A 14,615-nucleotide genomic window follows, 5' to 3' on the forward strand; every position below is an offset into this window, starting at 1 on the left:
AGTCTATTCCCCTTATTCTCTCTATGCATTTAAATGCACCAACTGTGCCTTTAAGAGGACCACTTGTGTGCACGGCTGCTTCATGTACTTATTTATGAAATTCTTTCAGTTTGAAAAAATAAAAACCTTCAGTGTAGAACCACAATTAATGTCTTACAGGTGTGCAACAAGTGCTGAGCATGTGTGTGTGTGTTGTGTTAGCGTGTGGATGGCTGAGTTTTCTCGTAAAAGGCCAGCACAGATGTTGCGGTCGCTTCGCCGCAAACCAGTCAAGGTTTTCGCTTTTCTCGAGTCACATAACAAATGGTGACACGAGGTGCACATCGATCTTCTCGCTCCACGCACATCGTGATGATGCACAAACTCTTTCCATTATTTCATTAGGTTATTACTATATGTTGGCGTATAGTACAATATCATACAATGTTCCTCCACTGCAAAAACTGGGCTTAAAATAACAAAACGAGAAAAAAGAAATGACAATAGGAGTATGCAACTTCATCTCTTTTTGCGCAAGTATCTGTACATCTACTTTGGTACAGAGTGTTAGTACTTTTTGTCACCTCTGGTGTTCATTATCATCATGTAGTTTGCCGATTGGTTGGGGGGGGGGTTGGGGGGGGTGGTTCTGCATGTGGTGTCCATATTGGCCTGTAAAGACTTTAAAAGAATGGCTGCTGCTCCCACCCCATAGGGAATGGAAACATTTTCACCAGTATTACAATTCAGACTTGTTTTTACTCCACATGCTTTTTTTAAAAACGTTTGTATCACATTGTTACATATCTTAATACAGTGTAATGACTACATTACATGTATTACTAGTAATAGTCTTTAATATGTGACATTTTTACACACTGTACAACTTCATGTTACTAATGAGGCAAAGCTATAATAGTTGACATCTGCTAGATGTTAACTAGTCAGACTGTAACGTCATGAGGACTAGTCGCACTTAGTTATCAACTACTAGGACAATTACATTATTACTAAGGCAAAACTGAACTAGTTGACATTGGTGCAGCACTCGTGCCACTGTTGAAGCGTTGGATCTCAACCAGTATAATTTATTCACGAGTAATACTAATAGTACACAGTTGTAATTGAAAAGGATATCTTACTAGTGATGCAAAACTATGTACATCTAGTGAAGCGAGAGGTCAGCTACAATGGACTTTTCCGATGGCGATCTTAAGCTCTGCCCCTTTAGCCATGTCCCACAAGCTTCCAAAATGGCGATTGAACAGAACACGTTTGAAGTCGATTATCTATCGCATATTCCAGATAATATTGGGGTATGTTTTTTGCCAAATGCGTCAGACTCGTCCAAGAGAGTTCTACAGAGAGGTCTCAAATATTTCACGCAAGGATATATACATGGAATTAAGATTTTGGACGGACCAGGACGCAATGTCAGAGTTACAGCGAAACGTTGGCAATCGATGCAAAAAAGTTTGACGCCTCACAGACTTCATATTAAAATCCAACAGGATAAAATAGTGGAATCGTACCCCGCACGTAAAGCAGGGTGAGTACTTTTTACATGGAAAGATCACGAGTAATATCATTGTAGTCTTTATAAGTGAGTGGGTGTATTCATTTGACTTGGCTCGTAATGGAAACCAGTGCTCTGTCGTAAAAGTCTGATGTGATCCAAATAGGCAAATAGACATTTCTCTTGCATGACATCGTGCATTTACGTATCACTAGCCCAACTCTTTGGGATAAAACATTACACACTTCATTCAGCAGGTCAGTGGTACCCCCTCAAAGTGAAAGTTGTTCTCCTGCAATGTACAAAGCACTGATAAAAATTCAATAAAACTCGGAGAAGATACTTCTCCCTCACTTACCTTTGAACATACAGCCGTGTGTTTGTTGATAATTTTTCCATTTAGTTGTACATGCGCTCTTCCCTGAGCCTTAATCCATCGTAGACACTTGGTCAAATGTCTTTTAGGCTTTGGAAAATGAATCAACCGGGGCCCCTTGTAACCTAGCAGGATAGCTTTCGTCAGAATTGCATGTTCCCCAAGCGCATCTGAGGACCATTTTCTTCGTAACGTTAATTTTTCCAAGCGCACGCTACTGACAACCAGCATTGCTTGGGGGACAATATGGCAAGAGGTGGCGTGTCAAGCCAGGGGTTAAAACAATGCGGCTATCTGATTGGCTATTATTGTACGAGTGATTTAGGTCCATTGTCTAACAGGTCAACATGTTACTAGAGAGTCAAAACCGTGCGCTCATTGACATATTTGTGTGCTACTCGTCCTACTGGAGAGGCATTACATGTTAACTATTAAAAGTGTATAATGCCACTAGTTGTACTATTTGCTCGCAATTGTCAACTATTAAGACGACTACACATCACCCGTGAAGCAAACCTGCACACTAGTTGACATCTGTGCAGCATTACATGCTGGTAGCGCACAGGTAGTCAACTCGTAGAACAATTACATGATACTGTGCATAGCCTATTAGAAAAATGCTCAAACGGTTGTTAGTAGTGCAACCCAGTACAGTAGTTTACGTTGAAGATTTAGTTGCGGACTACAGTAGGTCAGAAGTACAACTAGAAGTAGGGGAAAAAAATAACAATTCAGGTAAAACAATCGTTCTATTAGTTCGATTAAATGTCTTACTAGTGCGGAGAAAGAGCGTACTAGTACATGGGTGCCAAGCTAAGCGACTAAATGTTCAAAGTGCTTACTTTCCGTTCAGGCACAGTTTGAGAGCTGAGAAATGATCGCGCTGGCTGGCAACCTGCAGGCAAAAAAAAAAAAAAAACATTTGGCCGGAGGTTGACGTTGAAACATATTTGGGCGTCCCGCCTGTCAATCAAATTTGGCCGCATCCAATTGGTCGCCTTCTCCGATATTATCATTCCATCTTCTGCACTGGTCCACGCTATGGGCTCTTCGCCTCATCCGCCCCTCGACATAGATCCCCGCGATTTGCCAGTTCCACACCTCCCGTTCGTCCTCCCGAGAAGAAATTAGACGTAGTGTCCGGAATTTATGATCATTTTAGCGTTAATACGCATCTAAGTGAACTCGTTTTGTGCGGTTTCTTCGTTTTGGATGAAATTGGACACCGCCGATGTTTGTGGATGCGTCAATGTCCTCCTGTGGGCCGTGCCGCGGAGGGATATATCGTTGGAAGCGACAATGTGGAGGCTGTTAAAATGTCGACTTGGAAAATGAACTCGCTGCAATTTCAATGATATTAAGAGCGAGCCAGTCATTCTTGAGTTATGGTTCGTGTCAGAGACGCCTTTTCGGTTTCGTGACGAGGACAGCAAAGCGAGGCGGCGGACTATTTCAAGCTTGGCTTTCCTCATCTTCCTCAAGCCCGTAGTCCGGAGGAGCACGGAGGGGGCGGGTGGAGGAGGTGGGGGGGATCCAGTCCATAACTTTGTGTTTTCTCTTATCCGGGGCTTTATTTTTCTTTGTTGGATGCTGCAAAATTGAGCCAAGGTAAAGATGTCTGCTTAAACATTCTCCTAACACGTCTGGGGGGGGGGGGGGGGGGTTCAACAAGACTTGGCTGTCACTGTGCTGTCGTAAGAATTGATAAGTTTGAAGCGCATCCCCCCCCCTCCCCACCCAACCCAAGTTGCATTTTCCACAGGGAAAGCAAAAGGTCTGTTTTACGTGCTTTTGGCGTTTAAACCACCAATATGTTCGTGTGACGTTTCAAGAAAAGTCTTTGTTTGAGTTGAGAAGGCTCAACGTTACAGCGTATTAGCATGTCGAGTTAGCACCCCCCCCTTCCTTTACCATTTACATTGATGTCTCTTACTAGTATGTCGCGTAACGCCAGTAAAATAGTACCTTAAAATTCCATTAATACACCTCTTATATGCCGTAGAATACTTTTTCCAGACGTGTGTTAAAATTCGTGTATTTGCCAGGTTTAGAAACAGTGTTGAAACTTTGCCGACCGGCTCTTTGTGTCGAGTTCCCTCGCTGTGCGCAGTCGGGGCCAGGAAGGCAACAGGTTTGGACTACAGTACTTTACTCGGTGGGGTGTTTGGAAATGTTCACGATATAGACGTCGTATAGGAACATATACCGTGCAAATGATGTCAACACATTAGCTGCTCGTGTCTGTTGTTGTGGGGGGTGGGGTACACTTGTCCCTTGCGAACTTCGGTGGGCAATCTGGTGTGGGGGTTCTCGAGCGTAAGCAACTTCCATTTGTTAAGAGGGACTAACTCCCCCATTTTGACCTCAGACCACAGAAGACTCTCAAATATTCTCTAATTTGCCTTTGGACTTGACGTAATTGGATAGTACTCATTGCACACTGTTGATACAAATCCATAATGTACTTACTGATTAGTAATGACTTAAATGTGCAATACCGAGCATACATACTCTGCACATTAACAGGTTTTTCATATGCTTCATACTGGGCGTGTCATAACTGTAAGTAATTATACATTACTGTCATTATTCTACTTCTCTCTTATACTAGTTGTTAATATACTAGGAATGCACAATAGCACTTTTTTCCCCGGACAGATTATAAGTAAGTATTCCCTAATAATGAGTACCAATTCTTAATTATGACATGGCGCCTTGTAATTTTGATGAAATGTTTTTTAATGTCCAAAAAAATTGATTGAACATGCTATATGTTCATCTCAAATTTAACACTATTGTTACAACTGACCAAATATTGTTGAAAACACTTATTTAACAATGCGTAGGATTTTCTTTAATTTAATGCAATAATACAATCTTTTAACACACAATCAAAGTTATTAAATACAAACTTAGTTAGCGATGACAAATACCTCTTTTTTTTTCAAACCAGTGCAAATATTTACACTTGAGTCCTCATGGATACTTACTACTGATACCAATAGTCCTTTTTACTACACTTAATTTAAAATACCATAAAGACAATTAATTGTGAACAAAGACTTCCTTCTAGTGGCGCTGCGGACGACTAGTGTGCATCACAGTTCTGAGGACGTGGGTTAAAATCCGGCCTCCCTCGTGTAGAGTTTGCATGTTCTCCTCGTGTCTGCGTAGGTTTTCCTCCAGCTACTCCAATTTCATCCTACAATCCCAAAACATGTATGGTTGGCTGACTGCAGACTCTAAATTGTCTGTACAGTAGGTGCAAAAGTGTGTGCAAATGGTTGTCTATTTGTGCCCTCCGAGTGGCTGGCGACCAATTCAGGATGTACCCCGCCTATTCCCTGAAATCAGCTGAGATTGGCGTCAGCACACCTGCAGTCGGAGTCAGGATAAGCGATTCAGAAAAATTGATGGATGGATGGATTGATGGATGGATGAACATTTCCTTCTCTCTGATGCGCATGATGATTCACCAATGTGTCAAACTGTCAATACTGGCAAGGACGATTTACTCAATCTCTGATTATTATTTTTTTTTTTTGCCTAACGTATCGGTACCTTGAAATAACAGCAGTATCTGGCCAATATCTAGTATTGGTACTTGCACATCCCTTCTTTTATTGAACATGGATGAATTGCATCCCCAATACTTATAGTTGGAACATAATTGGACAATAATTATTACCACAGAGCAGCAAGTAGCACCTTCAATTTTACTCTTGTTTATTTCTGCTTGGATGCAACTTAAATGTCCACGAATTCCTCTTAAAGGAGGAACATTTGTTTATTTTACTTTATTGATTGGTTCTCTTTTGCAGTTAATGTGATTATTGGTGCTTTGATCATCTAATTTCCCTCACAGACTAAATATACTCTAGCTATCGATACATGCATCTAGATTAGTGATAGTTGCCACATTGGTTTTATTTTGTATGACTATAAAATTAGACAGTATTATACACTTTGACAATCGTTACAGTATAATATAGAGCATACATCATCTATTGGACATGGCTACTAGAAGAAGCTCCAACACTAGACGATGTCAACCAAAGATGTATATTTGTTATGTACACAGAGTTTGAAAATGACCATTGTATGCATTGCTCCTTTAGAAAACTTTGAAATTATTATCATACCTTCAAAGTCTGAATTAGCACAGCAAAGCATTTTTATACACAAAATATATTAGTGTGCTTTACATGACTAGAAGGATTTAAAACAATAAAGAGAAATCTTCTTCTTTTCCTTTCGGCTTGTCCCGTTAGGGGTCGCCACAGCACGTCATCTTTTTCCATCTAAGCTTATCTCATGCATCTTCCGCTCTCACACCCACAGTCTTTATGTCTTCCCTCACAACATCATCAACCTTTTCTTTGGTCTTCCTCTCGCTCTACCACCAGATTTATCTGAAACCATTGATAGGTCTTTATTTTTGTTAACTAAATATAATCAAATAAACGGACTATTTTTACAAATTAAAGAATAAACACGGCATTGACAAAGGGGCCGTCCTGTATTTCAAATGCCTTTGGTTTAGCTGTGCCCGTGTCTTCTAAAAATAGTTTTATAAAAAGTTGTAATGTTATGAGAACAGTTATCATGTTATGAGTTTTTAAAGAAAGTTCTCATGTTTCCATATTAAATTCCTTCTATCACGAGAAAAAAAAAATATTTTAAGCAATGGATGTCAAAATCCCTATGTAAGCGTGTCCAATATGTCATACGATATGTAACGTTAGCCACATAGCATCCTGGTAGTTCTCTAAATCACATTTCAGCATTTACTGTAAACACCAAAACACAGAAAGAAATTCAACAAACAAGAAGAGTCCAGTTTCCTCCGTTCAAACTTTGTGGATTACGGTTACCCGGATTCGAAGATGTAAGAACCCCCATACCACAAATTTTAATTTATATTGTGACAATAGGTTAAGAATGGCTGTTATGCACTCAAAAAATTTATCCTTTGAATTTATATCATTGAACCTGTACATTGATTGCACATGATTGAAATTCGGTAATGCAATTGATTTTTCCCCATTATCCTTTGTCAAAGATTATGTCCTTTATTTTTTTTTTCAGTATGTTATTATTATTTTTAACTTTTAATGTGCAGGGGCTCAATGCTAACATACATTGTAAAATTCCATAGAGAGGCTAACTAATAACACGTCTGTGGTGGCGTTAATAACACTTTAAGATACAAATATTTGAATAAGGGACACAGGCGCTAAAATGAATACTATATCAATTCATATCAATAGAGGACGATTATCTGAGATACCTGTTTTGAGCTATGACCATGGTCACAGGCTGAATGAAACTTGTAAGTTAAGGCACTACTGTACTAAATTGACTGCTTGACAAGCTCTTGAACAGTTCTTATCCTATACAAAGCATATGTGTCTAATAGTATAATTTGATTTTTGTGATTCTTTTCCAAATTATCCTGTCTTTTATTCTTCTTTTGTTTTGGCACATAAACAAAAAAAACAAAATAACTTTTTCAGTGTAGCCCTAATCCTTCCTTCGTGGCCTACATCGTTTCATTTTAAAAGCTGATTCATGCACTAGTGGTGTAATTTCCTGATTTTAGTATGGTGACTGCTCGCATGTAAATAAAAATTCTTGCCCAATAAAAAACATTCAAATGTTTTTATTATTACTAAGGCTTTGACTTATACTCTTGAACAAGTTTCGGTCAACAGTGATCATAAGCCAGAGCATCATCTACTCATGCATATATCCATTTTCCGTACTGCCTATCCTTACTAGCGCCGCGAGCATGCTGGCGTCCATCTCAGATGACTCGTTGCCAGCCAATCGGAGGGCACATATAGACAGTCATTCACACACACATACTCGCTTACAAGCGATTGAGAGTCATCAGTTAACCTACCATGGATTTATTCGGAATGTGCAAGGAAACCGGAGTACCTGTAGAAAACCCACACCGCCGCGGGGAGAGCATGCAAACTCCAGACAAGTGAGGCCGGATTTGAACAAGGGTCATCAAAACTGTGAGGAAAATGTGTTAAACCAGGGGGTTGTCATTTTTCTCGCAGGCCACACTGTAACTACAGATTCCCTCAGAGGGCCGTTATGACTTTGAAACCATGAAAATGTTTCGCCTCATCGTATTTACACATTAAATTTATGAACTAGTTTTGAAATCCGAAATCAAGGGTAATGGGTTTTTCAACTATTGATGATGTTTGGTAACAGACAAATGCTTGCAATATCTCAACATGATCATTTATGATATGACAATTTGGTACAGATTTGAACAAAAATCATGGGAGTTGATACGCAAGATGTGCCTTCACGGCCACATAAAATCATGCGGCGGGCCAGATCCGGCCCCCGGAATTTCAGTTTGACACCTGTGACTTAAGATGTGAATCTAAATTTAGCAAAATGGTTATTATTGTGGTTGTTGTGGCATTTGGATGAACCGACCAATCTATTAGAAACAGCTCTCAGTTTACAGTAATGCAATGTTATTACAAGACTGCAAGATATAACTAATCCCATAATCCTATTGTTAAATTACTAACCAGATTGTAAATTAAAACTGAACATGATTGTCTTTGTCAAGGCACAACATTTGCTCCAGCTCTTATTGTACCTGTTTGCAAGTGTAACTTAGTTATATATTGCCGGTCCATATCTAAAATCTATTGACAATTAAACAACAAAGAGTGTTTCTATCGATTCAATGTACAAATAAGTAACGGTTGGAAATGTTTTCAAAGAAAATTGAAAAGAACATGTCAAATTTGAATTACCATATGAAAAAGCCAAGACCTGTAATGTTCCTCAGGTTAGCAGTGCTTATCAGGTCCATAAATGTATAGATCCGCTTATCCTCAACTGGTTTTTGCTGGATCACATGCAAGCCATAAAAAGACATGGTAATGGGTTTTTCAACTATTGATGATGTTTAGTAACACAAATGCTCGCGATATGTCAACGTTATCATTTATGATATGACAATTTGAAATTTTGGTACAGATTTGAACACAAATCATGGAAATTGACACATGATATGCCTTCGCGGGCCACATAAAATCATGCGGCTGGCCAGATCTAGCCCTCGGGCCTTGAGTTTGACACCTGTGTGCTAAACATTCCCTATCTGTATGCCACCATGTTTTAGTCATTGTTTGGGGAAAAATAAGTTCTTGCTGTGATTGAAACAACTGATTCTCATAACACCCTTATCGTAGTTCATACCTGCCAGTGTGACTGTTTATCAGCCTTTGTCGCTATCACAGACACAGGATGATGAAATCTCAGATTTGATGTTGTGTGACACAGTAAAGGGTTTGTAGGAGATGGCTCAAGATATGATCATAAATATTGCTGTAACTGTTTAGTTCCCTATATATAGGATGCAATGTCATTTGCAAATGCAAAGATACACTGACCAAGGTTAGAGATTAACCGAGAGAATGCCTTTGTTTCGCAAAAGACAAGTTGCACCGTCTGGTATATGCTTGAAGGAGTTTTGCTTACCTTGTTTTGTGAAATATAATAAATTGAATGGGTTTCTGCTACACTCTTGTTAGATTTGCCCCAATTAATCGCGTGATAGTGGGAGGCAAGAGTGTGTTCTTTGAATATTAATTATTTCTGATCATGTAGTGGATTGTGCCATGATCGGAAAGATAACGTGAAGCTCAGCCTGCTTAAAGAGCCATGACAAGAAAACTGAATCAGCGTGTAGTTGTATTTTTCAAACCTATTTATGATCTGATTGTTTGATTGTTGGGCCTCATCTTTTCTTTCCCCTCTGACTGCAGTGGCTTGCAGACTGAAAGGGCAAGTGAACAGCAGCCGAGAATGACGACAGTGGGGACAGACAAGGAGCTCAGCGACTTGCTGGATTTTAGCGCGGTGAGACGTCTCGCGACATATATTAACACTAGGATAAAAATATAGTTTGATGTTGGACTATGGTTAGGTCTTCAGGGATTGGTCAGTTTGGTTGTTTAAATTTGAAGCATTGCTAAGTTTACTTGATTGGACTTTTTGGTTAAACAGTGCTGTTTGCATTGCTTCATTTTAAGCTTTCCACAATCCAAGTTTGATATTTATGGTATTTATAATGGTGTTTACATGTTCATATTTATAATTTCAGATGTTCGAACTTCCAGTTTCAAATGGCAAGAATAGGGCAACAGTCAGACTGGCCAGCAGTCAGTTTGGGGGCTCAGGTAAGTCCAGAATTAATTTATTTTAGTGTGCGCAATCCTATCAGTTTTAGTGATAACATTCCTTTTGTGTTTTTTTTGGGGAGAATAATCTTTTGACATCAACAAAAAAGCTTTCTTTTCACGATTGTTACTGAGATGGAAAGCACCTAAATCTCAGTCGAGTTGACGTAACTTTATGCTTGCTACGGTGGAAATGGCTTTATTGGCTTGTAACATAGCAAACTATCTAAACTTGCTGCTGTGGAGTTCATGTGACCAAAACAGATTTCTTGTTCTCAATGTCACGTCGATCTTTCTACACTGCATATTATTTGATAGAAGCCCAACAAGATTGCCACATTATTTTACTTGATGTACATCCTGTGTCATTTTCACTGCATTTCTTCATCCAAAGTGTACATTTGTCCTTTCAATCACCTTGTCAGCTGTTGCCATTCAATCCAGAAAGACACAACGGCAAAGGAGGTGTGGGGGTTGATGGGAACTGGCCATTTAATCACCTCTGCTGATTCTGGGAAAAACATTGCATTGTGTTGTCTTGCAGCCTACTTGTCGGGGTTTTCTTCTATGTTTTGGCCATTTGTTTACAAAAGAACACATTTTTGGGTTCAAAATGTTAGAAGATTTTAAAATAGCATTTTTAAGGTAAACTGTGAACATGGTTGGCTGCTGAAAAACATTTTTAAGGGACATCACATAGCCTACTACAGGTCTTGCATTTATATTACATTGTTTTTATCATTGTTTTACAGGGCCACAACAACATTGTCGTCTGGACTTAAAAGTTTTTATTTTAACAGTACAAAGAAAAACGATATCGGTTTTACTAGATTAGTCTGTTGTAAACATAACGAGTCAATAAACTTTTTGTTTTAGACACTGCTACACAGTTTGACACGATCAAATTGTTCCCTTTTACCATGGCAGTTATTCTCTTAAGTGTGGCATGGCTGTCGCTAGCCGTACACAGAAAATCATTGAATTAAACTGTGTAACTGTGTGTCATTAAAACTTTTCTTCTGTAATTCAGTACAGTACAATTAAGTACAGTTCAGTTGTAATTCATTTTTAAGTGAATTTGTTTTCAACTTACCATAAGTGAAATACATTTTAACAAAATCATCTAAGTTTCCTGTATTTAAGTCTGTTATTGTTACTATTATTCATAATTCTGAATACATGTTTTAGTAGACTTTACACCGATCTGATCGCCCTGATCGGTATTGGCCAATAATAAGCATTTCATGCTGATTGGCTTTAATTTCATAATTTGCAGATTTTATGTCAGTTACACCACATATTCATCCTGTACAGCAGGGGTGTCAAACTCGTTTTTGTCATGAGCCACATTGGAGTTCCGGTTTCCCTCATCGGGCCGTTATGACTGTGAAACCATAAAAATCTTTGACAGCCTTATCATATCTCCACATGGAATTTCTGAACTAGGTTTGGGATCAGAAATCAAGGGGAATGTGTTTTTCAACTATTGTTGTTTGGGAACACAAAAGATGCTTACAATACATCACTGTTATCATTATTGAGATTGCAATTTGAAATTTTGGTTCCAGCTTTGAACAAGAATCATGGAGTTTGACACGTATGATTTGCCTTTTCGGGCCACATAAAATCATCTGGTGGGCTGGATTTGGCCCCCGGGCCTTGAGTTTGATACCTATGCTGTACAGTATATTTGACTCCAAAGTTTGTTTATTTTTAGCCTTATCACATGTCTTTTGACATAGGGCTGTAAATATCTGACCACAAATAAAGTTATTAAAAAAACACGTCAGTGTTATGGGACAGGCAACACATAATGGCCAGATCAGACAACAAGACACATTTGCTCTTTCACAATATGACTTTGTCAGCCTACTACAATAAAATCTTGTATTCTGAGACCACCGCATCCCACATTTACGATCAATGGGCTCTAGCTTGTCAAGTCAAACGCAACCACATAGAGTCATTATCGTGGGGACGACAACACGAGTGGATCACGTCAACTGTGTTAGAAGAAGAAAATAGGGGGGAAAATGTGCGCTGGTGGTCATCGGTGTTCGGTCGTGGACATTCTTTTGAGGCTTTCTTGAGGTACAGTATGTTCATGTAGTTTTAATACAATGCTGCTCTCAAGCAGGCAACAAAAACCTTATGTAGCCTAGGAAGCTAGTGGTAGCACTAACGTTTGTACGCAAAATTACAGGCATTCTGTCAAATCATTCTATAAGTTTGTGAAATAATTTAATAACAATGGAGCAATTCAATTACAGTAACTCGGCACCCATTATTTCTCTCATGTAATATTGGTTTCACCTGAGTGGAATACATGATCTGACGAGAGCAGTAAATTCCAATCTTGATGGAGCCAAGGCACATATTTAACAATGGGAAAATCTCACGGCACACCAAACAAACAAAAATGTCACAAAACGTGGATACTTTGATTGCTGTACGTACTTCCTGCCATCTAATAGAAGACAATTCATTTTTATCTGTCTGTCACTCTGTTTCATTGGCATAAATAGATGAACAAAGATAAATTTATTGTAGATATAAATCCTGATCCAGTAAAGCCTACCTTTTAGAAATAGAGCGCCTGCCTAGTTTTAGAGGGTGGGAGGTTGTACTCTATTCACATCATGGTCCCTAGCATTTTGCGCGCTCACAGCGTACAAGAAATAGGCATGTTAGCAATCCATTTCTCCCATGACATGACAATAGCACACCATCCTAAATGTGTCAGTTTTCCACAATATTAGCTATTTAGCTTTTATTACAATGGTGTTCAATGTTTTCACAAAACAAATGTTTTTCATTCAGTTGTTTATCATAACGCACAAACTCTGCAATTTTGGTCTTTACAAATGGTTCTGTTCTAATGAGACTTTCCTATGTTGACACAACCAAGGGTGTCATGCAGTAGCTATTCAGACAGAATTATTAGTTTTGTCTTTTTAAGTTCTTAACAACAAGAGTAATACATCGCATTTAGCATCTAGTGGTTGTTCATGTATTGCTGAAACCGAAACTGCTGTTTACAACTTAATCATGTTTGATGTACCGTTACAAACATGCAGTACTGATGGAGTTACACAGAAATCATTTCAGAATAATATTTCACAGTCATGTTTGACCTATGAGTGAAGTATAACTGGAAAGTCTTTCACATTTTCTTACATATGGCCACCATGTTTATGTTTAGGGTGTGTGGAGGTTCAACTTTTGTGGCTGTGACTTCAGTTAGAAACCCCAAACCACGATGTGAATTTCTTGCCTTGTCGTCCTATTTGAGTAACCACCCAGTTAAAGTAATTCCAGTACACTTTCATTTTTTGCTCTCTGGAAACTGAGAACATTGGAATATATTTTTAGACTCTTTATGAGACCGAAATGCAGAAGTGTGAATTGTTCTATGAGTTTAAATTTAAACGTGTGTCTGCGGATACTTCACAGATTGGGTATTGTCAGTTCAGAGTACATACTGAATTTAAAATGTCTAACTCCTGCCGATACAAAACAAACGAGATACAGTAGATACATGTGGGGGAGTAGTACACGGAGCTGATTGAGAACTCTCTGGTGACTCATGGGTTAAAACAACAAGGCCTGCGTTACTGAACATTGTTCAGTATTTCATTAACAGCCTTAACTCTCTTGAGATTTGACATGGATATGACTTCATGGTTTGTGTCTGTGTGACTCACTTTGCAGCGGGAAGGAAGAAGGTGTGTGTAGACACATTGAAGTACAAGTGCCTGTGGCAATGTTCCTGTTAAGACGAAAACATGTCTGCAAGTCTGGTCAATGTATGGCTGAGTTGTACTCCTGAAGCCAATGAGTCAGCCTGGTTGGCTGTTTAATATCTCTTCCTGTGTAATTATAGACTAGCCGTGCCTGAAGGGGTGTTGCATGCTTGGAGGAGTTCAGCATTGATGTAAAAAAAGGCCTTATGTTACTCATCATTGTCCATTTTTCTTTGCAGTTCAATTGATAGTCGCGGCCTCTTGCAATTTTCTCACTTGGCATCCGAATGAAAACTCATCTATGTCCCTAGAAAGTATATTTTCACTTGCACAGATACCACTTTTTTCAGACCATGTACTGGTATTCGCATTTCAGTACTCAGTGATACCGAGTACCAATACTTGATAATGTCTTACAATTGTGCTGAAAATGTATATTATTAAAATGTGAAATGTAAATATTTCCTGTTAGAAGGGCCAGAACATCAATCTATCCATTTTCCGTACCGCTTATCCTCTCTCGGGTCACAGTCAAACAGAAGCCTATCCCAACTGACCCTGGGTACCAAGGCAAAGTACACCCTGAACTGGTCGCCAGCCAATCGCAGGATACGTTTACAAACAACTACTGACAGTCACGTTCACACCTACGGGCAATTTATATTTTTCAATGAACCTAACATGCATGTCTTTGGAATGTGGAAAGAAACCGGAGTATCACGAGAAAACCCACGCAGTCATGGGGGGAACAAGCAAATTCCACACGGGGGAGGTCG

General features: G+C 39.1%; 1 protein-coding gene and 1 long non-coding RNA gene across 6 annotated transcripts in view; one reads left to right on the forward strand and one right to left on the reverse strand.

Moving 5' to 3' along the window:
- The window catches only part of tcf3a (transcription factor 3a), a 35,602-nt gene that overhangs the window by 682 nt on the left and 20,305 nt on the right, over positions 1 to 14,615 (forward strand). For 3 of the 5 annotated variants that reach the window (XM_061838329.1, XM_061838331.1, XM_061838332.1), the window contains 2 exons: positions 9,683 to 9,776; positions 10,021 to 10,096. In XM_061838329.1, coding sequence (XP_061694313.1) covers positions 9,723 to 9,776; positions 10,021 to 10,096 — 130 coding nt within the window. In that variant the 5' untranslated portion in view covers positions 9,683 to 9,722. Of the gene's footprint in view, positions 1 to 2,928; positions 3,480 to 9,682; positions 9,777 to 10,020; positions 10,097 to 14,615 lie in introns of those variants that run through there. The other 2 variants (XM_061838328.1, XM_061838333.1) reach the window with 1 other exon arrangement.
- LOC133510442 (uncharacterized) lies at positions 15 to 2,778 on the reverse strand. Its single transcript, XR_009797608.1, has 3 exons — positions 2,714 to 2,778; positions 1,854 to 1,996; positions 15 to 1,787 (listed from the first exon to the last, which is right to left on the reverse strand). It is a non-coding gene; the product is annotated as an uncharacterized LOC133510442 (long non-coding RNA).

Source organism: Syngnathoides biaculeatus, chromosome 13, assembly GCF_019802595.1.
Source record: "Syngnathoides biaculeatus isolate LvHL_M chromosome 13, ASM1980259v1, whole genome shotgun sequence".
In the NCBI taxonomy this organism is placed as follows: Eukaryota; Metazoa; Chordata; class Actinopteri; order Syngnathiformes; family Syngnathidae; genus Syngnathoides; species Syngnathoides biaculeatus.